Source organism: Trichechus manatus, unplaced genomic scaffold, assembly GCF_000243295.1.
Source record: "Trichechus manatus latirostris isolate Lorelei unplaced genomic scaffold, TriManLat1.0 scaffold00100, whole genome shotgun sequence".
Lineage (NCBI taxonomy): Eukaryota > Metazoa > Chordata > Mammalia > Sirenia > Trichechidae > Trichechus > Trichechus manatus.
This window is the reverse complement of record NW_004444036.1, coordinates 1,583,125-1,610,421: the sequence shown is the minus strand read 5'-3', so window position 1 is coordinate 1,610,421 and position 27,297 is coordinate 1,583,125. Positions and strand designations below refer to the sequence as shown.

The following is a 27,297-nucleotide window of genomic DNA, read 5'->3' as shown; positions in this document are numbered from 1 at the left end:
GAGCCTGAGAGGCCGTAGGGGGCGTTGCTTGGGAGACAGCTGCTGGGCGGGGCCTTGCTTCACTGAGAGGCGGGGCTCGGCTCGGAGAGCCCAGGGTGGGTGGGGTTGGGATGGAGCGGTAAATGGAAGAGGCGCGAGGCCCCCACATGGCCAGCGGTTTCTGCGGCTGCGCAGAAGCGTCTGCGCGCGCGACTCTTCCAACGGCAACGGTTCACGACGGCGGCTCGAGGCGGTGAGACCGTTAGTCGCGCGGCCTCCCCACATTCTTTGATTTTTTTTTTTTTTTACCGTTAACCGGCAGTGTGATCCCGCCCCTTCCCCGCCCCCTGTGACGCACCACAGCTGTCGCCGTTGACTGGTCTCAGGTCTGCACGCCAGCTGTTTAATGTGGGTGGGGGAGGGCCTCAGGCGTTTCCCTAAGCATGATCTGGGACAGAAATGGGACAAGGTATTTCCAGTCTTCGATAACCATATACAGGGGGGAGAGGTGACACAGACCCTGGAGCCACACCGCCTGGCTTTGAACCTTGAACCCCAGCTTCAACACTTAGGAGCTCTATGGCCCTGGCAAGTCAACTAACGTCTCTGTGCCTCAGTTTTCCCATCTGTAAAATGGGTATAACGTGGGGATTACAGACGTTAATGTGTGCAAAGTACTTAGAACAGGACCTGGCTCATAAATTTGCTATGTAATAAAGGGTCCATGACATTATCTGGTGACATACCATCTTATATAGTATATCAAGGCTGCCAATCTTGGGAAGGAGGCACCATTTGGGTAATTAGATGTAAAGTCAGTAGGTATTTCAAAGTAAAGCTGTGAATCTTTTCTTGTCCCAGAGAGGAGCTCAAGAAAAGTACACGAACCAAAAACAAAACCCATTGCCGTCGAGTCGATTCCGACTCATAGCAACCCTATAGGACAGAGCGGAACTGCCCCATAGGGCTTCCAAGGAGCTCCTGGTGGATTCGAACTGCCGACCTTTTGGTTAGCAGCTGAACTCTTAACCACTACGCCACCAGGGTTTCCCAAGAAAAGTATACTAGACGTTGGAAATGTATTCTTTTTCCTCTCGAACACAAAGGTAGACAAGAGCCCATTATAGTATAGCATTTATTTTTTTGCTACTGCTTTTGCCATAATGGTTCCCCTCCTTTATGTCTGGTTGCCTATAAAACACTGTTTGTAAAACCCCAAGAATGCAATTACTTAACAAAGAAAAGAGAGAAACTGATTATTTCATTGCAGTCACGTTTATTTGCAGTTTCTATACACACTTTCTAGGTAATCAAACTTTTCTGATACATTTTTTGGAGAGGGGTTCACAATGAAACTGTCACCATTTTTACTAAAAATAAATACAAGACTTAAAGTGTTGCACAGCTCTAAAATATACAAAGGCTTGGATTGAATGTAAACGTTGAAAACATCTTACAAAAGAAACCATCTTTGCAACAATTAAAAAAGTTCATATTTACAAATATTACAAAAATACAAAATGGATGCAAGTCCACAAACCATTGTCTTTTCGGCCAGCATGAACTGGTTCTAGTACCAAAATAGTTACACTGTAACCTTCTTAATAGTTTTAAAATCTTTTGTCTTGATTTAGTTCTTTAAATCTGCCAACACTGCAGCAAATGTACTCACTCGCTGACCTCTGGCAAGAGCAAACAGTGTATTTTGTTTGCTACCACTAGTCCATGTCCTCTACTTAGCCAAAAAAGAAAAATTAAAAAAAAGCAAGCAACAAAAAATTACCCCACACAACATAGACCTGGTTGTATAAACATAAAAGGACAAAAAAATTAACATCAGTGCAAACAACAGAAGAAAAGTTTGGATTGATGTTCTTCATGATACCTAATGTGTGCACCCTGCTTCAAGACAGCAGTGATGTTAAAATCAGCCCTAAATCTTGGTTTTGAGTGCTTGAAAGCCATGTAGAATATTTCAGATTACTAAGGAATTTCTTGCTTTTTTACTCTGTTTGTTACTCAATACTCTTTTCCACAGTGAATTTTAAATCCATCTTTATTTGGGTTTTTTTATTTAAATCTATGAAATATAAAATAGAGAAACTCTGCTATAGATTTTTAGAGTAAACAAAATAAGTAAAACTATATTATAAGGGTTAGTTCTGTGATCATTACATATAGAAGCTATCTTATTGCCTCACAATTCAAGTCAATATGTATTTTAAAATATATATGGTACCATTACTTAAATTAATCTCAATAATAAAAAGGTGATATTTTTATTAAAGCCAATTCATGTGTTTTCTATTCAAGATTTAGAATCATTTTTACAGCCTACATACCTTTCTTTAAGCTTAAAAAAACTCCTAACTACACAAAAGCCATACTGCAAACGAACTGCTTTTATGAAAATTACAAAAGATCACCTATTGTGACTGGAAATGACTGTTTCCTATCACATTTGTCTAAAAACTTTATTTTTAAAACTTTGCCAAGTGTACTTTTCAAAGCATGAGAAAAAAATTTACTCATGTTCCCATGTGGTGTCAGACCATGCTGGTTTTCTTAACTGATGGGTTCCAATGACAAATGGTGGTCCAGTTTTTCAAACCCCAGAACATTTTTCTTTTAATAAAAATTATAACACTTTGTAAATGTTCAAACCCTTTACCAATAGCTTATCTATCCCAGCACACACACACACGCACACACATACACACACACATATACACACACAATACTCTCTCCTTCTCTACCCCTCCACCCCCAGCACCCATTTTACATACAAGGATGACAAGAAATCAAGAAATACAATTTGGTAGTAAAACCAATATTAGAAGAAACCAGACATTTTTTTTTCTTTACAAACAAACAAAAAACCAACAGCAATCAGATACTCCAATTCCTAATCTGTAACATCTCAGAAAGTGTTTCTATTGAAAGACAGTATCTTCTTAGACCAGGCTTTCCCCTTCATACTGCATGAATTAAATCAAAACCACAAACCCCCTTTCACACATGCTATTTTCCCAAATACCACTTGCATAAGCTTAAAGCCTGCTGCTCATGAATTTCTTGGTAACCCTGGTATGTTCGATCATTCTAACCACATTCTATTCTTTTATAGACCATATCTCTTCTTAGTTCTCTCTACTTTCTACCTCCTCCCATTCAAAACATATTCTAAGTACATAGCTGCTTATATTTCTGACATATAGTTTCAGACATTAGTCTCAGTTCATGTTAAAATCAGAGGTGTAAAGACTGTTTGAAGATTTCAACTTGTAAATACATTTTTCTTTCAGTTTTAAGACAAGAAAATTCAAGTAATTTCAAGTAATTCAGCTTGTTTCCCTGCCTTCATTTTATCAGAGCACTTGCCCTGACATTTCCTTTCCCACCCACCACCCCTCCCGTTGCCATCAAGCACATACAGTAAAACCAGACAAAACTCAGTTGTATGTAGCATTGTGAACCGGAGCTATTCCCCATTCCCAATTTAACAGTGACTATAAATAATGCATATACATACCTATTTCCCAGCTACATTGTTCACAGTGTCATTTCTGTTAATTTTTAGGTAGCATGAATCTCGTCAGCACAGAGAGAAAGCTTCACTGAACTCATTGCAGGTACTTACTGATAAGTCAACAGCTCGGTGGCATGCTTAGGTTTTATTTTTGTTAGTTTAAGAACCTGGAGCTAATTGCTAAACTGTTTAAGGACTTTAAAAGATTATAGTCATTAGATTATGACTGTTTATATCCCCAGTAGCCTAATATAAAACATAACCTAAAATGAACTACTGTTTTCCCTACTCATTCTCGTTAAAGCAATCCATTGAAAAATTAAAATCGAAAGGACACTGTCAAATGCTGTTGTTCAGGGCTTTGTGTTGAGAGTGATGACTTCTCTCATTAATTAAAAGAAAAAATCAGAAGCATGCTTTTCATTCTGCCCAAATAACCATGTGGCAAATCACAGCCACGCATTGCTATTAGCTTGTTTGGTACTGAAATTTGTCACAAGAAATGGTTAAGTCTGAATTCATTATTTTAAATTAATCACATTTCAGTCCATGACCTCAAGATTTCCTTTTTTCACCAGTTTAAGATTCATAGTTGAGGTTTATCATTCAGAAAATCATATTGGTGGACATTTAAATATGTTATTTGATATGAAAATGGTATTCACAGAATACAATTATTACATCTTATTTTTTGTTTTCTATAAACAGTTGGTGTGCGGTAAATAATTGGCCACATGTCCACTCGTCATTGATAAATCTATTTACACATTTTTATCAAAAATATGGTATTTACATATGTGTAGTTCTTCTAAATTTTGCTCTAGTTCATTTTAATGTAAAAAAATACCAAACCTCCAGAGTTATTTCATCTTCTTAAAGAATCATGACAGTGAGGGGTTTTAGTTTCTGAATAGGCAGCTCTGGGAAAACTTTTTCTACGTTTCTTGAAAAGTAGATATTTTTGAACTCTACATTATCAAAAGGAATGCGATTGGGTTAATCAAACTAAGGTAAAGAAAAAGATGAAAGACAGTGCAACTACTTAAAAAAATGCAAAAAATAAAGAATTACTAAACTACCTCCTGTTCCCCAGTATGTATTTAGAAATTCATTGGTAAGCAGTGATGGTACCCCATGGTTTTCTGACTCCTCCTGAGTTCTCTCTTGCCTTCCAACATTCTCGTATAACTAAGGGTTTTGACATCTGATAGGCCTCCTGGTCCAGGCCGCCTAGGTTGAGCTCTGGGAGGATCGGTCATCATGTGGGCTGCCGTCGGAATTTTCTGTCTCGCCCTCAGAGATAGCCTGCATGGGAGTGTTGTACAGCCGGCAGCGGACACTGTAACGGCTGCTGCTGGCTGCAGGGGGTGCCCGGGAACGTCCAACCCTTGCTGATGCTGAGGTGGCAAAGTTCTTTGAGGAAAACCCCTCTGCATTCACTCGTGGGGAGCAGGGAGAGAGAGGGGACAGTGCCTCTGCCCCAGGTGACACCTGATGGGCCTCATCGGTGACCTGAGAGGAATCAATGGTGAGATCCCCAGGGGGTTTGGGTAGGATGGGACTCTTCAGGATCTCGGTGGCAGACATGCGGTAACTGGAATCTGAGCGGCTGCCTTTCTTGAGAAGTAACAGCTTAAACTCTTCGTTTGATGTGTTGGACTTTTTGGCATTTCGGTAGATGAGCCCAGGAGACCTCTGGCTGGTTGGGGTTGTCACATTGCTGCTGGGTGAAGTGATGGAACCAGCACTGCTGCCACTGCTCCCACCGGAAATTCTGGATTTACTTCGAACAGACATGTCCCCAGAATCTTTTCTTCCAAGTACTTTCCTCTTGGATCTTTGGAGAAAGGAGAAATGAGGCACAAATCTCAGTCCACATAGATTTTTATGAAACTAAAAGTGTTAAGGCACATTCACTCACTTAAGAGCATTCTGAGTGCATCCTGTGTGACCGGATACTAAGCGATTGGGTGCTAGAGATGAGGAGCAAGATACATTCCTTGCCCTTGCAGCACTCACAGCCTGTGGGAAATTCTCTGATGACCAGTGGACATAAATTAAATTCTGAAATGACCGTTTAAAATTATTAATAATGTGGAGGCTAGAGGTTCTAGAGGAAGGCTTACTGGGAAGTTTTGCAAGAGCATAAGAAAATATTGCTGTCTGACTCCAGTGTGAGTGGTGAAGAATGGTAGCTTTCTCTCATCTAATCTGTCTCAGTAATACAGATAAAATGCTCTGTTGTCTGGGATGGGCTTCCAAATAGTACAGGAGGGAGGACATGGATGGAGGTGTGGATGGGACAGGATTGGCCATAGGTTGATGGTTGATAGGCCTGGATGATGGTGCATTATACTATTCTGTCTTCATTTTTCATTCCTCCATATAAAAATTTTTAAAAATGACTTTTAAAATAAATCAATCCATCTTTGGCTGCAAATACCATTTCCAGAGCTGCGTGGTAACATCAACTTGTGAAGCACTAAGCCAACACTCTGTGAACAATGAAAATACAGACCATCTCTGGAGCTCTTAAAGCTTTGTACACGGTAAGCTCTCAAGAAAACATAGCAATCCTTGACACTATGATGTCAATAAATAGATGAATAAATACTACACAAATGCAAATCTGCGATTATCAAACTCAGTAATCTACCGAACCTAGGCACCCATCATTCTATTACCAAGATTCTTTTGATAAGTAAACAGACGTAAATTCAATGACTCTTTAGTGTTTGCTGAAAATTTATCTCAGTTCATTGATAAGTCTTGGCAACATGCTCTCTTACCAACTTAAAAATCTATAAAGTAGAGAGAACGTAAGCTTTGAAATTGGACACCAGCCTGGTTTTGGTTTATTAAAATCTCTGTGGCTAATATCTTGCATATGCAAGAGTCTAGCACTCCAACAGGGTAGGATTTTCAAACTAACGTTTGCTTTTATCATCTATTGTATTCTATACACCAAAATGTTATTTTATCATCAAAATCGAATATGTGAGCTATAGTTATCCCCATTTATAGTAATGGAATAGGTACAGGGGTTTTAATTGATTAAAGACTGCATAGAAAGTGGCACAGTTGGGATTCAAATCCAGGTCTTTATGACTCCATTACTTATGTTCTTTCCACTATTCTAAGCACTGGCATTTGGTTCTTTGGGGTAAGAACTTGGCTCTGTAACTTGCATAGCATTTTTGTAATTTGTCCTAAGGTTGAGGATAAAGGGGGGAGTGGCGGTGAGGGGAATATAATTGGAGCTTAGACTAGACATGGGGACAAACAAAAATAAAGCAATGATTCTCCATCCTCAGAGAGGAGAAATGTGCCTGCTAATTATATACAGAAGGTAATTCTTATCAGCTCCTTAAGAGTAATGTTCCTCCTTTATGAGAGAATCACATCAACAGAAAACAGAAGTTCCCTTAAAGAATAGGATCCCAGGAGAAAAGATTGTAGGCTGTTTGCAAAGAATTTGCTACAAAAATGATAACTTAATGTGGTAGAAAAGATAGTCCCCAAGTTTTGCCCCCTGGGAGTGCCATCTAGGTCACCGAGGCCTAGTGTAAGAAGGCAGTCATATTGGTGAAAAGGATTAGGCACGTCATGATTGAATAGCTCAGTCTGACATGAGTTCAGTTTCCAAGGGTTAGTTCTCCCTCTGTTCTTTGGTCACAGGCTTGCAAATATGGGCCATTGATCACAAGGGTATGGGGGGCAGATGAGACAGTGTGAATGGGCAGCATGGACACAGCACTGTCCTGGAAAGCAACCCAGAGGACATCCCCTCCTGCTGCCGGGACATGGGCATCAAGAATTTTAGAGATGAAGGCCAGTACTATCAAAGAAATTTAAGTTTTAAGAGGAGAGAAAAGAAAAGGAGTAATGATGAACTGTTCTGAGATATGAAATAGTCAGGTATATATGGTCTTGCCTCAAACTTGGGGCTCTGATTGGTGAAACAACTTATGTCTGTCTCTGCTAGTGTGATTATGCTGGAGTTTGTGTTCTCACTCTAAGTTACTTAACCACAAATTGTTTTCAAATAAAAACTTGTTCCAGAATGTCTCTCTGGGCGGGGGGCATCTTCCCTCAGCAGTTCTTATAAAATTCCCGCCTATGAGGTCTACCTAATTATATATACAGATTCATATTTCCCAGCTTTTTCCCAATTTGAATGTAAGTCTACCAACTTGATTTGGAAAAAGTTTGTCTTTGCTTGCTTTTGTTTTTGCTGAATATATTTTAAGTACAAAAGGTTTTCCTGTATTTGCATTTGATGAGAAGCAGCTTAAGAAGCAAAACTGTTGTTGTGCCTTTTGTTGTTTAAAAAAACGAAACAAAACTACCAAACCCGTTGCTGTCAAGTCGATTCCGACTCATAGCGATCCTATAGGACAGGACAGGACTGCCCCCTAGGGTTTCCAAGGATCGGCTGGTGGATTTGAACTGCTGACCTATTCGTTAGCAGCCAAGCTCTTAACCACTACACCACCAGGGCTCCTTTTGTTGTTTGGGACTTGGTAATATTGTCTCACCTGTGAATGACTGCGAATAAATCCTCAGTTGTTCGAGGTTTGTTTGGAGACACGAACGCCCCTTCCACTTCAGCTTGGGAGTCTTCACTAAGTGGTGAAATGATGGAGTCGTCACTTGGTGATGATTCTTGAAATAAGAACAGAAGTACCTTTAGGAGGAAGTTACTAGCACACCACTGGCTTCACTGATTCGGGGAACAAACAAACAGGAGTTACCTTACTGCTACTTCTAAAATGAGATATCTGTCAAAGCTTAATCCCTCAATAACAACAGCTTATATCTCAACTTTTATAATAAGTGAAAATAAACCGTGGAAGGAAACCAAAATCCAGGGATGTACAGTATCATGGGGAATGTAAGAAAAAAAATTTTAGGACACATCATAAGACACATATCTATTGTGACAAAGGTATCAACAACTGACCTTTCAGTGAAGCCTCGTCTGTACTTCCTTGGGTCTCCTCTGCTCTGCTGTTATCAGAGGCACTTTTGGCTGAAATACCTGAAGCAATATTTTCCTGCTGAGAACATTTGTCAGGGACTGAATTTACAGTTGATATCTCTGATTCATAGCTGATATTCCCAGGCACTTTGTCATGGTGGTGGCTCATAGCAAGTTGATGCTTAAGTTGATTGCTTATGTCTGTTGCTCTAGTTGGTGAGTTGGATTGGGATGTGATTACATCCACAGATTCAGGTTGTGCAACTTCCTCCCAGTCTACAGAGGTTGCCTTCTGTACCTGTTCTAGGGTTTCATCTAGACCAGCCCCATATTGTGTTATTTTACCATCAAAATCATTTGAGTGGGCAGCAGAGACCCTCTGAAATTCTTCTGGGGAAAAGTCATAGTTTTTACTTGGTGTGTTTCCTGGAATAGGCTCACTCTCCATCTGTATTTGGTCCTTTGTGACATTTGAGTCTAGAAGATTGCTACCAGCTGAGGTTGCAGTTTCTGGATCACAATGATTCTTCACATCAAAAGTAGGTTTTTTTCCTAAATGTAGTTTATCTGGTCCCGTCTCAACCACAGAGGTGTCTAAAAAGGACAGTATGGCGTCTTCAGTGGAGTACTGACGTGATAGTGATTTCCTAGCTATGTGTGGCCTCATCTTCCCTGGAGACAAGGCAGCCATTGTGAGAGTGCTTTCGTCTAAGTAGGGGAGATCTGTATTGTTGCCTTCTGTTTGCTTAGCTTCTTCAGACTTACTGATGGACCTAAGATTAACAGATTTCAGGACTGTTGGTGTAATTGCAAGGGATGGTGGCGGATTCGACCTCAGTGTATCTCCTACTGTGTTCTGCTTGTTATGACTAAAAACATGCAATGGATGGCGATGGTGGAATGGTTTATTCAAGACATTATGAAGAGCACTTAGGTCAAGATGAGTAGGAGGTATAATTGGAAGTTCAAGGTCTTTACTCAATGATAGAGTTCCATCTTTTAAAGAGGGTTGTTGTAGGGAGGATTTCCTTTCTGGGACTTTAGGTTTTCTTTTGCTACCTCCAGGAGACAATGGGCCAGAAAAGAAAGCTGTAGGGAAAGAGGATGTTGGTGTTTCAGACTGGCTTGAATAGCCACTTGATGGAGATGCCAAGCCAGCCAGCTTCTCTGGTGAAACCAGTTTAAACTCATTGTCAACAGAAGGTAGGGATGGGGTGGTGGCTCTTGATTCTGATTGGGATGTTTGGGATTCAGAGCTCTCTGGAGATTTGATGCATTCGATTACTGTGGTACCCGTAGCAGTGCTTGAATTAGATAAAGATCTATAAGGATCATTTGTTTTCAAGTCATTGAGAAGCCAGAGATCTGCATAGTGAGTTGATTCAGCACCTTCATCTTTGAATGGTGGAATATCTGAAGTGTCTAATTGAGGTTCCTTAATACCATGTTCACTCTGGTTCATCCAAGAAGGTTCTTGCTTGGTCGGAAGATTGGCATTTTCCATCCGAGAAGGCGTGTTGGAGAAATCAAGAGGCAGCTTCATTTCCCTGGAACTGTGAGGCAGGTGCTGACCACTGCTTATCTTTGGTTCTTTCTTCTCAGAAATATCTGCATTTCCTTCGGACTTCCTCAACGATGAGCTACGCTTAGGCGGGGTAGGCTTTGCCTTTGGTTTTCTGAAAGAGATGCTTGGTTTCCCTTGCCTTCTGTGGTCTGAGTAGTCTGGCCAGGCACAGTCTGGAACACCAGGAGGAACCCCAACACCCTGGCCATTCTCGGGGCCCAGGGCTGCATAGTGACAGACATAACTCTTATTACCTTTGAGACCACAGTCAAAATGCATGGAGGTATAGTACCCTTCCGTGTCCACTGAAAAGTGAGAGCTAGTGTCGGCTTTGTCCGATGGAGACTTTTCCAGGAAGCTGTCATAAGTGGCCATGCTCGTGAAGCTTGGGCAGCCCAGGCTGTCAGCCTTGGGACACTCAGGACTAAAATCCTGGCGGCAAGAGGCATCATGATGGTGGTGTAGGTAGTTCCACTCGCTGTCACTTGTGTTGCTGTTGTTGGGGTCATCCAGGAGATCTGCAACAGTGGAGGTAAAGGAGTTTGCCCGGTGGCCTCTCACTTTATCCACATGGTCATTGTATTGCTCCGTCACGAAGACACTGGAGTCCTCATTAGCATGAGGGGCCGTGTTTAGTGACAACTCTGAGTCACAGTGCGAAGAGCCAGTGAGGGGAGGAGACGCTGCAGGAGGGATTGTCTCTGAGGTCTGTGAGGGGCACGTGGAGCTGCTCCCACTCCAGTTTCCACTGGATGACTGGTGGTCGTCTTTCTGGTCCATGTGGCTGCTAAGGAGGACACCAGCTGTGGAGATGCAGTGGATGGGGCTCCCAAAGGTATCCGAGTTGGAGGAGATGTCACAGCTGCCAGAGTCGGCAGCCATTCTGGACAGACGAGACCGCCCTCTCTCACTTAACTTGTGCTGGGGGCTGTGAAGGTGTTGAGAACAGGCCAGGCCCAAAGCAGGCTGGTTTTCTTGTGCACTTGGGCTGCTGGTGGCCTCACTGCAATCATTGGGGGCTCTTTCATGGTCACCCACAAAAGGCTCCCCCTCTTCATATGCTGAGGGTTTAGCACCAACTTTAGGCTCAGCATCCCCACCTCTGTTACCCTCCCGCGGCAGGCTCCGAGATCTCGTGCGGCTGCTCACTGCAGTGGTAAACATGGTGTCGCCTTTGTCTGCCAGTGAAGAGATGTTGCCAGCAGAATGAGAAAGGGAAGCTGCAATGCTCTGACCCCTTTGAGCTCTGATTCTCCTTCTGGATGGAGCGGCAATAAGAATATCCTCAGTTTGGCACTCAGAGTCCCTGGTTCCGGACCTCCTATTGACAGCGCTGGAGGGGTCTGGATTTGTGTGCACAATCACATTCCTTTCCCTGGCCACTGGTGATTCATCAGAATCTAGGGCACATGGAAAGCACAGTGAGATGTTTTATACATTAGCAGGCTAACATACATTCTGAGAGATAGCCACACATCTATGTACATATATAAAATCAGTATATAAAATTAGGAGACAGTTAAAAATGCTTTAAGGAGTTATCTATCTATCTACACACATTTGAAGAGAAGATATTCTTGTATAGCTTTTGTGAATTATTGTTCTCTTCACTATCAAATTACTTTGTCCCGATAAGTGATTACTATGTATATGTATGTGTGTGTGTGTGTGTGTGTGTGTGTATTTTTTTACTAAAGTACATTTTATCTTCTTGGCACCCCTACAATATACTCTTCATTTTTATTTTATAATATAAACATAGTGAAATAAAACCGTAGAATTCATTATAAGAAATAAAAATCTTATTTACAAGAAATTCTACTATAGTAATTTAAAAAACATAGTCGATGTTCTAAAATCATTGAACAGAAAAAAATAGAAAAATGTCTCCAAGGGTATATCATATTGCCAATATTCAATATTTAATTGGATATGCTTGAAATTTACCTTTTGAAATAATTAATGCCATAAAAGTATCTCTCTTCAAATAGTTACAATTTACCAAAAAATTCTTTCATTGAATCTTGCTCCTTTTTATTCACAATTTCTACCTTAATAAAACTTTTAAAAATTAGCAAAAAGATTACATTTCAATCGTAAGACCTGGACTTACATGCTGAAATCCATAAGGTCAAAACTTCACAGAGAACAGAGATTTAAAATGTAATATCACCCGGCTTGCTGAATACTAAACAAATACACACCACTTTAAAACTCTACAAGGTAAAACATTTAATATTTTTAGGGAAGCTGGTTGAAGGCCAGCTTCCATTTCATCTCCTTATAACCTGCAGTAGACAGAATGTTAACCATTAACATTTTTTTATACCGCACCTATTTCTTGTTGGACTCTTCTGGGGATACCCGAGATGGTTTTCCTCCTCCTCAATTTGCGTCTCCGCTGTAGTACGGATTGTGAATGAACAAGAGAGCAGCGTATACTAGCTTCTCTGTCAAAACCGACTCCTGCAACCCACAAATAGGTCTCATTAGCCTTTAGAAATGGCAAACAAATTTTCATTTGCTTGGAACACAGTGATATTTATTGATTGGAAGTAAAGGAAGAGTTTGGATTACGCCTGTGAACAAATATAAGGAAGCCCTTATTCAGCTCTTATTTAAATCATGCTGCAGTACATTAAGCTTTACTTCTAAATGCAGCTCTCCCCAGCAGCTTTCCCTGCCAAAAGTAACAAACAAAGAAGGAAAATCGAAAGAAAGAGAAGAGAAAAATAACATCAAAAAATCACTTTCACACACAGAAATGGCTCTCTGAGGACTTAAAACCTTTAGTTACTACTATTTTCTGGGCTCTTGGAAGCTGATACCTTTGCATAGTAGATCAGTAGCCAAGATGTCAACCTGAATTAGTTCAGCTAACATAAGCTGACCCTTTTCTTCCTTAAAAGTATCTTTGTGTGTTTTTTTTCCTCCACCTTCTGTGCCCAAACCTTCCCTTTCACCCCAAACACACACACACACACACACACACACACACACACCATCTATGGGAACACTCAACAACCTCGAGAGTTTTCTTTTTAAATCTTCATGTAACTCCTGCTGACTAAATTGGATAATTTTTAGTTTAGCACCAGGTGTCTTATCAGTATAAAATAAAAAACACGGGGCAGTCCCCAATCCTACACTTAAATGGATTCACCCTCTGTAGCAACTGTAAAGCTGGATCCCATCTGTTTGTTTTGGTAAACAGGGCACAAACCATGATGTTTGTTAGTTTGACTCTCCATCATCACAGTAATGACACTGCATGCAGTCCTAGCAAAACTAGAAGGATGAGGGGGGCGATAAGGAACCCCTCCCCTTATCTGACACAGGCATACAACATGCATTTTTCAGAGTGAGCTTTGCCTCAGAAAGATATAATAGTGTGCTTTGGAATCTGGTCGCCTCATCACTTATCCTGATTGTTAAGTGCAGGGCAGGATGACATGTTAAATCTTGGCTCAGCTATATAATGAAGCAGTTTTAGTTCAGCTTAAGATCACAGTGCCAGCAGTTTCTAGAACTCACTTTGAAAACTCTGTATGAGATACCACAGATGAATACATTACAATATTATCAGAGAGTTAGCACTAATGGCATTATCCTTTCTTAGTTCTAACCCCAAACTGAAATCCTTCATTCTAATCTTAAAAGGGTGATTATAGGACACAGAGCGTACAGAGACAGACATTGTGTATTATGTGGATGTTATTAATAATTTTTTTCATTAAAGCTCTTAAAATCAACATATAACCTAGGCTTTAGTCTGAGCGTTCCTGAAATAAAGCCAAAGAAAAAATATTCCCTTTTCTTTAATCACAAAACGATGGCCCATAATCATACTACTCAAAACAAAAACCATTGCCGTCAAGTTGATTCCGACACATAGTGACCCTATAGGACAGAGTAGAATGGCCCCATGGGGTTTCCAAGGCTGTAATCTTTAGGGAAGCAGACTGCCACATCTTTCACTCGCGATGCGGCTGGTGGGTTTGAACTGCCAACTTTTCAGTTAGCAGCTGAGCGCTTAACCGCTGTGCCACCAGGTCTCCTTATAGTCATAGTACTAAATTTGAAAACAAGATTTTACTTACAGTGCCATGAAGAAAACAGGTGCTGCTAGCAATCAGATGTTCCCAGAGCTGAAAGTTAGCTTAAGAGGGTGCCAAAATGATCTATTTTGGCAGCTGAACTTCCCTAATACATCCCATGTAGATTATGAAGGTCAGATAAGTGTACATCCTTAGCATAATTTAGCCTACAAGAATTAACTCCCAGCTCACGATGATCAACTAGAACTCTCTTTTTTCAGGAAGGGAATAATATCTGTCCCAGATACCTAGTCACCATTTGCTCCCCTCTTTATGTGAGAGAAATTTGAGTGGGGTTAATAATAGCCATGTCCAAAACGCATCTCAGGAAGTATGTAATCTTTAGTCACAGAGTACCAGAATGAAAAAGAGTCAAAATATAGCTGTTCTGAAAATTTCAATATACAATTAAAGTGTAACTATTAGCGATGTTTAAAGAAAGACCAATGGATAGATCCTTTAATTTCTATCTTTGAAAATTAGAATGTGTTATAACACTATTTTACTTACAACTAAGATTACCAGATCCAATTCTGGAATTTGAAATTGCTGCTGATAAACTTTTAAAGAAAAATGCAGACAGACTTCCATTCTACCTAGACTAATGTTCAAACTATTGTTACACAGGGGGAGGGAAGCCGAGAGTGAGAGACGGGCTTGCTGGTTTTAGAATACGATTCAGCCTTCATCTGTGTATCCATAAATTCTTAGGTCAAAAATCCCCTAAAAGTCAAAACAGAGGTCTAAATGGTCTTTTTTTAAAAGCCTGCCTTCATCCAAGGAAGCATGAAAACAAATTTTATCATTGGCCTATACGACCATTTAAGAGCCTTGGTGACGCAGTGGTTAAGCGCTTGGCTGCTAACTGAAAGGTTGGCAGTTCGAACCCACCAGCTGCTCCTCCGGAGAAAGATGCGGCAGTCTGCTCCCGTAAAGATTACAGCCTTGGAAATCCTATGTCCTATAGGGACTCAGTGAGTTGGAATTGACTCGATGGCAATGGGTTTTTGGATTTATAGGACCGTTACTTACAGTTTTCGAAACCTGAGGCTTGCTGTTTTCTTTCTTGCAGGGCCACACATTATCATATGATTAATCACTGCTGCTTTCTCCATTATTGAAGTCAGCTACGGCCAAAAAGCTATTTGGTAATTTTTTTTTTTCAAAAAGAAACTACATTTACGTAACAAATGGCACAGCACAGCACATGCAAATTAATGTTCAAAACCTGACAAAAGCATATTAAACATCTAGGTTGTATTTAGATGATAAAGGTATTACTTATTTACTAAGCGATATTCTTAATTGGTAGGCCCAGCACTACAAGTTTGGAACATATTTAATACACAGAATATTCTGACCCAACTGCCCCTAAGAAAAGAACGATACCAGTGACATTGATGGGAATAATGCAAGAAGAAATCACTTGGGCATCTTGTTTCATCTTCTCCTCTGGCGTTGGGAGAGGTAGGGCTTTGCTCCAGTTGGTCTGCTTGTCCAGTGTTGAGGGGATATTGTGTATTGGATTCTTCGGCCTCTGCCCCAGCATGACACCTGTATCTTCATCCTCCGGAGGATGGGACTGCAAATGAAATACATTCCGACTCAGCCATCAGAGTTTATAAATAAGCGCACATGTAAGGAATTTCACAGTTTAGTTAAGAGAAATGAGGTCAGAAATAAGCTTTGAGGACAAAGGAGGAATTCCTGAAATAGTACACACAACTAATTGAAAGTATTATTTCCATAGTCAAGCGACACAAAGGCAAAGGAAAAATAGGCTAAACAAACATGCTTTTTAGGTTGAATGGTTTAAGAGGAGAGACAAGGTAGCCAGAAATCCCCAAACTTCAAAGTGAAAAGAAAATGTGAATCCCAAATCCAGTGAAAGGTTAGGTCCATGGTCTGGATAGCTATGTTGCTGTAAATTCCTATCCAAAGTCCTGAGAGCTCTAGGTGACTAGGATCAAAGGAAGAGGATGATTTAGATGCCTGTATAAAAAGTTCAGAGAGCATGCCGGAAAACCTGGAGTCAGGAGACATTCCAGAACAGAGCACCTGAAGGACAAGCCAACCAAATCTAAGAGGCCAGGTTAAAAACACAAGGAAGGAGTTCATCTCACTGCAGGACTACAGCAGGAATGAATCACATTTCAAAAACTCCATTTCACTGATACTGTATACACATGGAAAAGCAAAAGGGAAAAACTCCCCCCCCCCCAACTCTAGTGAAAATATAAATGCTGTTACTGGGGACAAGATTCAAGCGTGTTTTGTTTTCAAATTTGGGAGGGCAAAGCAGTCCTAGGTTATTTTCTTTTGCTTTTGCAGAAGCATGAAGCTTTTCTCCCAGCTGAGCAGTTAAGGGCTTTCACTTCTACATGACATTTGAGAATTCTCCACCCAGATCTTTGATAAATATTACCATTGTCTAACTTTTGTTTCAGAGTTGGGCTCCTAGCCCAGATTATTAAAAAAGACTCCATCCCAGTTTTTATTTCAGGGTTGGGTTTCTAAACCAGATTATTAAAAGACCCAGTTTTCACCATAGAACCTTGTTTTGTTTGCTTTCAAATTTTAGAGGAAGGTGGGCATTTGTATAAAATTAACCCTTTTTCCTCTGATTCCAGTAAGGTTTTAATAATATTCTATAGTAAAATCAGGATCATTCGTTTTTCATTTCTCTTCCTCACATTTGGCAACATCATGCTCTGTTGCTTCAGAGAATTTCACAAATTGTCAAATTAACTGTTCTCAAGTCCCCTTAAAGAGCTGATTCCAGAGCCACTTGACTGAACTAACCCACAGCATTTGCTTACCTTGTCAGAGGTTCTATACAGTCCCCTCAACACACCCAAGAGGATATGATTCCCCCCCCTTGAGAAAAATGTGTTCGCTGTGAACGTTTTAGTAAAACATTGCAACCTTCTTTCTCTCTTCAGCTTTTGTGCAGATTTCCAGCGAAGCGAATAGCTCAAATAAAGTTCGAGCACAAAAGACTTTGTTTCCTAGGTAACTTCCAAAAAGAAAAAAAAAAAGTTTGGTGCATGCAAAAGAGAGAGAGAGACCACGAGCCAGTGTGCAAGCGAGCTAGAGCTGGAGCAAAACACCCCCTACCAGAAGCCACATTTTGTAGACGATTCCTTCCTTGAATAACAATGGACTGAGAAACAAAGAAAGAATAGTGACCTGACTACAGGCCCTGACCAGCAGCCAAAAATACTTTTTATTTATTAGTGACAGGGACAACTGGCTGCCAGAGAATCCTTTTGTCCTGTTCTCTTTTTTGATTAGAGAAGCTGAACCTTTATAGTTCTGCTAAATATAGGGCAGGTCGGAATCTCTTTCCTCGAAACTACAAAGTCGAGGAGCAGCATTAGGTGATGCCCATCTTGAACAGAGCCTTAATTGCAACTTAGGGGGAGAAAACGGTAAACGGGAAAAAAAGACAAAGGCATGGTTGTCTAAATTATACTGTATTTAATTCAAGTTAGGAAAAATACCACTCTTTGGGTTGATTTAAAGGAAAACACCGTTAGTTAGAAACAGTTTGCAATGAAGTTAAAACAGAAGAAAGTGAAAGTGTGTGGAGAGAGTGGGATAGGGCTGCGAAGGAATGTTCTCAGAGCCAATACCTTTCTACTCCATGGGGTCATGTGGCAACACTCAGTGGGGGAGTGCGAACGGGTGCTGTTAAACTATAAACATGAAATGCAAAAAAAGAACAAATTAAAAACATGCACACAACACACAATATACCCCGGTTAAGCCAAGGTTATGATATTAATGAACGAATATAGAATGGATATACTGGCACAACTTCCTTTCTTCCTTCTTTCCTTCCTTTTGTTTATTTATTTTTGTGATTTAGGTGAAAGTTTATAGAGCAAATTAGTATCTCATTAAACAGTTAATACACAAATTGTTTTATGACATCGGTTGCCAACCTCGTGATGTGTCAACACTCTCCCCTTCTCCACCCCAGGTACCCTGTTTCCATTCGTCCAGTTTTCCTGTCCCTTCCTGCCTTCTCATCTTTGCTTTCGGGCTGGTGTGCCCATTAGTCTTGTATACGTGACTGAACTATGAAGCACGTCCCTCAAGTCTGTTATTGTTGGCCCTATAGACCTGTCTAATCTTTGGCTAAAGGGTGAACCTCAGGAGTGAATTCAGTACTGAGTTAAAAGGGTATCCAGGGGACCATACTCTCAGGGTTTCTCTAGTCTCTGTCATACCAGCAAGCCGCATCTTATTTTTTTTGCTAATTTGAATTCTCTTCTACGTTTTTCTCCTGCTCTGTCTGGGACCCTCTATTGTGATACCTGCCAGAGCAGTCGGTGGTGGTAACCGGGCACTATCTAGTAGTTCTGGGCTCAGTCTGTTGGAGGTTGTGTTAGTTGTGGTCTGTTAGTCCTTTGGACTAATATTACCCTTATGTCTTTGGTCTTCTTCATTCTCCTTTGCTCCAGACGGGGTGGGACCAGTAGATGTATCTTAGATGGCTGCTCACAGACGTTTAAGACACCAGTCACTACTCACCACAGTCGGATGTAGAAAATTTTCTTTATAGACTATGTTACGCCAGTTGAGCTAGATGTCCCCCCAAGACCATGGCCCCCAGACCTCAGCCCAGTAGCTTGATCTCTCACGGCGTTTGGATGTGTCTGTGAAGCCCCGATGACTTTGCCCTGGTCAAGCTGTGCTGACTTCCCCAGTATTGTGTATGGTCTTACCTTTCACCAAAGTTACCACTTATCTACTACCTAGTTGGTGTTTTTCCCTCCTCACCCTTCCCCTCCCTTGTTCTCTTTCTTTCCTTTTTAAATGAGTATTTTATGAGAGGTTGCATAAATAGTGGTTAAGAACACAGATCTGGAACTAGACTGAGTTCAGATCCTGGCTCCACCACTTATTTGCTGTGAGCAAATTATTTATTTGACCAGGGGCAATTACTCAACCTCTCTAAGGTCAGTTTCCTTATCTGTAAGATAGGGAAATAATAGCACCTATCTTCCAAGGCTTTTTTGCTATTTTGAGGATTAAATGAGTAAATATATGTAATATACTTAGAAGAATCCTGGCACATAGTTAGCTTTATATGTCAGTAAGCGTCTGCTATTATTATATTATTTTCATCATCATCATCATCTTCCTTACCTTGTAGCTGTGAAGTATCTGTGAGATTGTCTTTGCAAATTGTACCTTTTCTATATTTTAGATCCCAACCCCATTTGCTAATTTGGGAAAGACCGAATTATTTTCTTTCCTTGGAGTGATTTTATTTTTCCTGGTAACTACTTGGAAGAAAATTTCCTGTGTATAATTTCCTCCTCTGGACTGCTCAAAATTTGCCTTTTCCTCAAATTCATAAACTAACTCTAGTTGGAGACAGGGCGAGTTTCATGGGTGTGTGACCTGTGCAGTCACACAGGGCCCATATTTGGTTTAATGCTCTGCTGTCACTGTCATGAAATTCCTAAATTTTCAATAAGGGGCCCTACATTTTCGTTTTGCACTAGGCCCTGCAAATTACGTAGCTGGTCCTGTTTGGAGATTAATCTGGTAACCAAGATCCCCTTTTCGGGATCTACTGAAAACAGGACATTGAAATTTTTTTTTAACTCTAAGCTAGGACAGTTTTGGATTCAGTTAGGCATTTATTATAGGACTTTCCCTATGGCACTGCTTTAACGTAACATGAATTATTTCTGTATGTGTCGTTTTCATCTGCTAGATTGTGAATTCCTAGAGGCCAGGAGCCATATTTAATTTTCCTTTCAGTCTTCCAAAATGCCAGCAAAGTATCTCCCCAATTGTGAGAGCTCACAAAATTATTTGTTCACTTGAATGATAGCAGCTCTATGTTTTAACAATGATGGGAAGCCCAGATAAAATAAGAGCCGTGATCAGGATCTCAGGAAGCAGACACTATTGAATCCAAGGTACTTACCATCTTAGTGCAAATAGGTAAAAACAAATACAGAAAACCACACCAACACTTGGTTCCATCAGATACTCAGTATTGATGTATGCTGGGCCTAGTTATTCTTAAGTCTATGGCAGACATGCATTTCTTTTGGGAACACTCAAGGTCTAATTCTATTCTCAGTTTCTAAGTTTTAGCTGACAGAGTTGCTCATTAATTTTTTTAAGCAAAGCAATGTCATCTCCTCAGCCCAGTTAACTTTGATATAGACCTTATTTGCAACAAATGATTTTGTAGGGTCAATGTCTCCCTTGCTGAAAGTGACCATTTTGACAGATATGGTGGTGTATGAGTTCAGACAATAACCTGGTCCTCTTATAAGAATCAGTCACAGATAATGATGTGGAAATCTTAAATAAGACACTGGGATGCGTAAAATAGAAAATTCATGGAAGTGGGAAAGAGTCTGAAAGCAAAGCCCACATGGAAAGGGGACCTGCTTCAAGGAAGCCAAAGGCTTCGGTGTCTCATGAAAGGATTTTCAAACAGTTACACAGCTGGAAACTGTAGGTCAGAAAACATACTAATAATATCAATATATTAATTTTGGTACCCGTTGACCAAACCCGTTGCTCTCGAGTCAATTCTGACTCAAAGTGACCCTATAGGACAGAGTAGAACTGCCCCACAGGGTTTCCAAGGCTGTAAATCTTTACAGAAGTAGACTGCCACATCTTTCTCCCATGGAGCGGCTGTTGTTGTTAGGTGCCATCGAGTCGGTTTCAACTCATAGTGAGTCTGTAGGACAGAGGAGAACTGTCCCATAGGGCTTCCAAGGGGCGGCTGGTGGATTTGAACTGCCGACCTTTTGGTTAGCAGCCAAGTGCTTAACCACTAAGCCACCAGGGCTCCATAGAGTGGCTGGTGGGTTCACACTGCTGACCTGTCAATTAGCAGCCGAACACTTAACCACTGCACCACCTTTTAATTTTGGTAGTTGGTCTTAAATCTCCTAAATCAGCTCTCCTGTTGAATATTTTTTTCCAGGAGTGGGGAATGGGGAATGGTTTTTATTTTTCATCTGCTTGAGAAACCTGCCCACCCCGTTAAACAAGCATGAGGTAACGCCTGGAAATGACTTAAGGATGGCAAGTCCAGAGAGTTAGCTCAGACTGTTAAATTTTGGTCACCATGATTAAGTCAAGGTCTCCTTGGATTACACTGCACGGCTTGGATTCAGCCCTCACAAGCTGGAGGTTAGAGTTACTATCAACATAACAGAGAGGCCTATTCCTCTTCAGCTAATCAGCCTCCCTGCTATGTTGATAGCAGCTCCAACCTCTAGCTTGTGGGGGCTGAAACTAGGTACTCTTGAGTTTGAATGTGGAAGAACTGTGTTCTTTGGTTTCTCCACCTAGGCACAAGCACTCAAGTCCTTGCAGATGGTCTGTGGATTTAGAGTATTCAAGTTTATAATTTTAAAATGGGCTATGGTTTTATTTCTGTTATGACTTAGTAACTGCCTTAAAAAAAAACAAACCAAACCTGTTGCCGTCCGAGTCGATTCTGACTCATAGTGACCCTATAGGACAGAGCAGAGCTGTCCCATAGGGTTTCCAAGGAGCGGCTGGTGGATTCAAACTGCCAGCCTTTTGGTTAGCAGCCAAGCTCTTAACCACTGGGCCGCCAGCGCTCCAGTAATTGCCTTAGTGTAGTGTTTTAAAGCATTCTCTTTCCTGGGTGTTTGGAAGGCCCTATTTAAATGAATCCTATTGCTTATTCAGAGTAATACTTACAAGGCAGAAACCATTTCTTTATGACTGTATTCCTACCACTTCAATAGTGCTTCATAAATATTTGTTGTACTACTAGCACCCCCAGGTACCTGGCATAAGCAAACAAAACTCCTCTCCTAAAGAAATAACATCAAATTATTTACACACTTCATTTTTCAATACAATATCTAGCATAGAGTCAAAGATAACAAGGCACAGGAGGAGATAAGACAGCATGAGCAAGAAGCATCCGAAACAACAGGTACTAGAAGCAGACCTACAGGGACTCCTGATTTTGGAATTATCACTCAGTGTAGGTTCTCCCAGAGTAAATATGTGGGAAGATTGTTAGGAGACCACCCATTCATTCATTCTTTCATTCATTCAAGAATATTTCTTTGAAGACAGTCAAAATCAGCCCCAGTGGAAACAAATTATCAGATTAAAAATAATTTCTCCCTAGTGGGTATATAGGTGTTCACTCTATAATTCTTTCAATTTTTCTGTACTTTTGACAATTTTCATAATAAAATGTTGGGGGAAAATGAAAAAAATAAAAGTAATTTCCCCCTCCTCTCCCAGGCTCCCATTCTTCCCCTAGCACTGGTTTTGAGAGGCCTCAGATTCCAAGTTGTACCATTCTAAAATCAGCTGCTACCATTAATGCCCCATCTTGTTGCTAACAAAAGATGCTTCTTTGATGCCCTCATCCCATTTCTGTCCCTGCTGGCCCTATCAGTTATACCTTCAAATTCTTTCCCTAGCTTCCCATGAGACTGCTTCAACAAAAGCTAGAGTTATACTTATGACCAGTGTTCATAACAAAAAACAACAGACATTATACTCAAAAGCACTCAAAGAAATTTCTTTGGTGAATAATGAAAGAATATTTTTCAAACCCTAATCATTCTTGTGGTGTGTGTGTGAGAGAAAAGTTCATTTCCCCACTTTTGTGGGTATGAACAAGTATTTCTCCAAAGATCTCAAGATTTTCCCCAGTCTTTCTCTTACTGCCAAAAAAAAAAAAAAAAAAAAAAATCCCTCTACCCCATATTTTACTTTCTTTTAGGTTTTATTTTATATGCTGATTGGGGCTTATTTTGCTTCAAAACTTTCCAAAAAGACATCTGTTAAAATGTTGTGAGTATTCCAGCAGGAAATGTTTTTTAAAATTGGCTTTGGTTTGTGATCTAACCGATACCACATGGCATTTATAGCAGTCGACTTTCAGAGCTGATTTATTACTATCATGCTGTCTTAAACATGAGAAATATTTACTGGAAACTGCATTTGAATATAGGAATAAAACCTTAGAATGAAAATGTCATTGCAAACCTCACTGGGTTCCTCATGAGGTCATCTGGGCTCTATTCTCGCTCTGTCATGGGGCTTATTTGTCCTTAAACCAAGTCCCCTCATTTCTGCACATACTGTGGCCTGTCTGTGAGATGGAGGGTACCCTGTCTGCCTCAGATTTTCTTCACAGGAGTGTGTATGTCTTGTGTAGATATACGAAGTGCTTTGATCTTTATGAAAGAAAGCTAACAATGTCTTCTTCATATATCATTCTTGCCGTTACAGTTACATAGCACTTTTATTCCCTTGAGACATCCCCAAAGTCTCACACTGGCTAGCACTGTGCTCTTACCTTCCAAACGTGTTCAATAACATCATTTTTAATTCATACTGTGCTTCTCCTTCCTCTCCCCTGAACTCCACCATTTACCAAGGTAAACTCTATGGGAAAACAAAATGATGAAGTAGGTAGACGTTGAGGGAACATGCTATGTTTTTGCTTTCTTAAGCTTTTCCTAGTTTGTCCTTTAGCACGATTCCCTTCCAGGTGCCCAGGACTTCATGCTTCCCCAAAGGACCTGAATGCAGTACCCCTGCCTGGCACACCCTTTCCTCTCCCAAGTGCCCAAACCCTTCATACCCTCTCCCTAAACTCCCCCTATCACTCCGCACTCCCAGCCAGCTGTGAGGCTAGAAAGAAGCACGCAGACTCACTCTCATTAAGGTACTGAGAAGCTCTACTACTAGACCCAAGGGAATAAATCTCTAACGCAGAATTCTGGACAGTGGTGGCAAGCTGGGGAGGGAGATATTTAGAAACAGGTGTGTACTGGGTTCTTTTTCTTCTAACTACTTTATGCATTAATATCTATTTAAAATACTAAAAAGTGTAAATATTCAGGACTGGGAATATCCCCTTATCATTGATAAGTCTGCTTTTCCAAATCACACTTTTACTTCTCTTCCCTGACAGATATAGTCACCACCACTTTCTCAATTCTCTTAAGAGGCACTTTCAAAAGAAAATATACAAAGGACCAATACACTTAGGCAAAGGCACTCAACATCATTACTCATTGGGAAAATCCAAATGAAAACCACAATGATGTATTACTGTACAATAGAGAAGCTAAAATTAAAAAGATTGATAATACCTAGTGTTGGCAAAGATGTGGAGCAACTCGAACTCTCATAAATTGCTGGCAGGAGTGTAAAAGAGCACAGCCACTTTGGAAACTGCTTGGCAATTTCTAAGAAACATGTCTATCCCTTAATTCCCTCCTGAGTATACAGAGGTAATAAAAAATAAGTATGTCCACAAAAAACCCAAAACCAGACCCTATGCTGTCAAGTCAATTTTGACTCATAGCAAAACTATAGGACAGAGTAGAACTGGCCCATAGGGTTTCCAAGGAACGGCTAGTGGATTGGAACTGCCGACCTTTTGTTTAGCAGCCAAGCTCTTAACCACTATGTCACAAGGGCTCCTGTCCACAAAAAAAGCCTTGTAGAAAAAATATTTGTATCACCTTTATTCATAAAAGCCAAAAACAAATAAACCTAGAAGCAACGCACATATTCACCAACAGCAGAATAGCTAAATTGTGGAATACTGTGTTCATACAATGGAATACTGCATAGTAATAAAAAAGAGCACACTACTGATATATGTAATATGGATCTCAAAAAAGATGTGGAGTGAAAGAAGCCAGACACAAAAAGAGTACATGCTCATTCACTTTGGAATCCCATCCTGTTGGTGGAAATTTTAGGGTATGAGATCTTCCCCTAGTGAGTAAAGCTCAAATGGCAATGGTGCAGATTTCACCCAAAGAGAGGCTTTGTGAAAGAGAGCATGTAACCACAAAGAAAATCTTTCTCCTTTTGATCTCAGCTGGAACTGAGAAAAAATTCCTAGGGTGATGGAATACAAAACAATTTGTGTATTTTAAAATCCGGGGGTACTTTGTTTAATCGCTTTCTATTAGTGAAGAATTTTAAATGTTCAGAGCATAACAAAATTATATTTTGAGGCATTTATGGAAATAGTGCACACATGAGTGGAAAAGAGGGGTACAGGGAGCCCAGGTTGGAGAACACTTCCTGTTCTCTGGTGAGTTCAGTCATTTATTCACAGGAATTGCCCTGTACTGTCAAGAAGAACACAAAACAGGGCCCACTGGATCATGATCACTGTGATGTTGATGCCAGTGAATATCTTATTCATCCCCTGTGGTCAGCTTTGCCAATTAGCAGAGCCATTGCCAAGGGCCACTCAGCTCCATCAATTCTCAAAGGTTGCTAGCACCAAATGAAAGACATGAGTGGGGGAAAAGGCAGGCCAGGCTTTGAAGTACAGGGAAGAAAGAGTCTTTGAACTGCTACAAACAGCACAAATATCCTCACCCATATCGGAGGAGCTGGCAGTGTGAGTCAACAGAATAGCCCAGAAGTGGGAGAGAATTCCTCTAGCAGCCTCCATGCCTTGCCCTTAGCTGGGGGGCGCCAGAGGCGTGTGATAACAGAAGAGATGCTGCACATTCAGTCCCACTCCAAGTTCAACTTTTCACCAGTAACTCAGGCCAGACATGACAAAAGCTCAGCAGGGTCATACTTGACCTCACCAAAGCAATTTAAAAATAAAAATAAAAAAGATAAGACCTTCTCACATACAAGCCATGCACATTCTGCTTTTACTTTTATTCTGTTTTTTTTTAACTATTTTTTAGTACGGTTCTATAAATTCTATCACATGTAACCACTACCGCAATCCGGATCCATTACCCCAAGAAACTCCCCTGTGCTATCCCTTTATAAGCCACATTCTTCCCCCACCCCTGGCCCCTGGAAACCACTAATCTGTTCTCTATCACTATGGTTTCTGTCTTTTTGAGAATTTCATATAAATGGAATCATACAGTATATAACCTTTTGAGACTGGTTTCTTTCACTCAGCATAATGCCTTTGAGACCCATCCAAATTGTTGTGTGTATCAATAGTTCATTTCTTTTTATTGTGAGTAGTATTCCATTGTCTGCTTATACTTTAAACAGTGAAAACATCTCAGACATCCAAGAGAATGTCAACCTGAGGATATTCTCTAATGATGTGTACAGACAAGAATTTTATGGGCTCTTCCACAGCCAGGCTAATATTTAAAAGAGAAGGCAAGAATTCCAAAATGGAAATCTGCAACAAGGAATTTTCTTTATGTATTTCTGACAATAATTATATAAGCTAGACTCATTGGCTAATGTTTTCCTTAGCTGTTGTGCTGGTTATTAGGCTATTGTCTCTCAGCTCCAAACCTATTCTATATTCTGTTGTGTGATGCCAGGCAGGGACAGATTAGCCAATAAGCAAGGTATGCATGAGCTTGCTTGTGCTTATTTATGAATCTGTAGCGCACAATTTCACCTGTTTTGTGCACTACAGATTAGTAAGGAAACAATTAAGCCCATGTGCACCTTGCTTACTGTAAGCCGGTGCATACCCTGCTTTACTGGTTAATCTGCCCCTGATGCCGGGACTCTGCAAACAACGTTTCTCCTTTGCCAGCTGCTCGCTTTTAGGGACTTCCAGTGGGGGTGACTAGAAGGCTGGAAGAGGAAGAAGGGGCTACTTCTTGCTGCTCACTGTTCCTGTTAGTAGCATCCCAGCAATGGTTCTTCTCCTCAGCAGCAGCAGTTGGTCTCAGCTGTCATCTTTTTCCATCCTCTCAGACCCTGCCCCATCATGCCCGCTTAAAGTTACCAGGCAGTCCCAGCCATCCCGTGCCCCTTTCTCACAGGTCTGAATCTCAGCTCTGTGGGTCCTCAGGCAGTGCCCCCTACTCAAAGTTCTGGGAACCAGCTCTGCAGGGACCCTCTTCTGAGCTCCTTAGGTACCAGCTCCAGCCAGGCCATGGCCCCTCTTCAGAGGTCTGGGTTCTAGTACCACAGTGCTGCTCCTCTAAGCTTCTAGGTTCCAATAACACCAACCTTTTCCTCTTGTTCCCTCAGCCCTAGGAGTGGTAGCTGTTTTCTGTAGTTACTTTCTCTGTGTTACCTCAGTTTTCCATTTTGCCTGTTCAGTCTAACAGTAACTTCCCTATATTAAATTCTCTCTGTTAAAATAACTGGTGTTTTATTAACTGGTCTTTTCCTGATG

The 27,297-nt window shown here is 40.8% G+C and overlaps 1 protein-coding gene across 1 annotated transcript in view; it reads right to left on the bottom strand.

The window, feature by feature from the left end:
* Positions 1 to 1,242: 1,242 nt before the first annotated feature.
* NHS (NHS actin remodeling regulator) overlaps positions 1,243 to 27,297 on the bottom strand; it is a 388,389-nt gene continuing 362,334 nt past the window's right edge. The window contains exons 7-12 of the mRNA XM_012557402.1: positions 17,786 to 17,848; positions 15,540 to 15,732; positions 12,388 to 12,519; positions 8,472 to 11,453; positions 8,047 to 8,173; positions 1,243 to 5,345 (exon numbers count right to left, since the gene is read on the bottom strand). Coding sequence (XP_012412856.1) covers positions 4,739 to 5,345; positions 8,047 to 8,173; positions 8,472 to 11,453; positions 12,388 to 12,519; positions 15,540 to 15,732; positions 17,786 to 17,848 — 4,104 coding nt within the window. The 3' untranslated portion in view covers positions 1,243 to 4,738. The remainder of the gene's footprint in view (positions 5,346 to 8,046; positions 8,174 to 8,471; positions 11,454 to 12,387; positions 12,520 to 15,539; positions 15,733 to 17,785; positions 17,849 to 27,297) is intronic.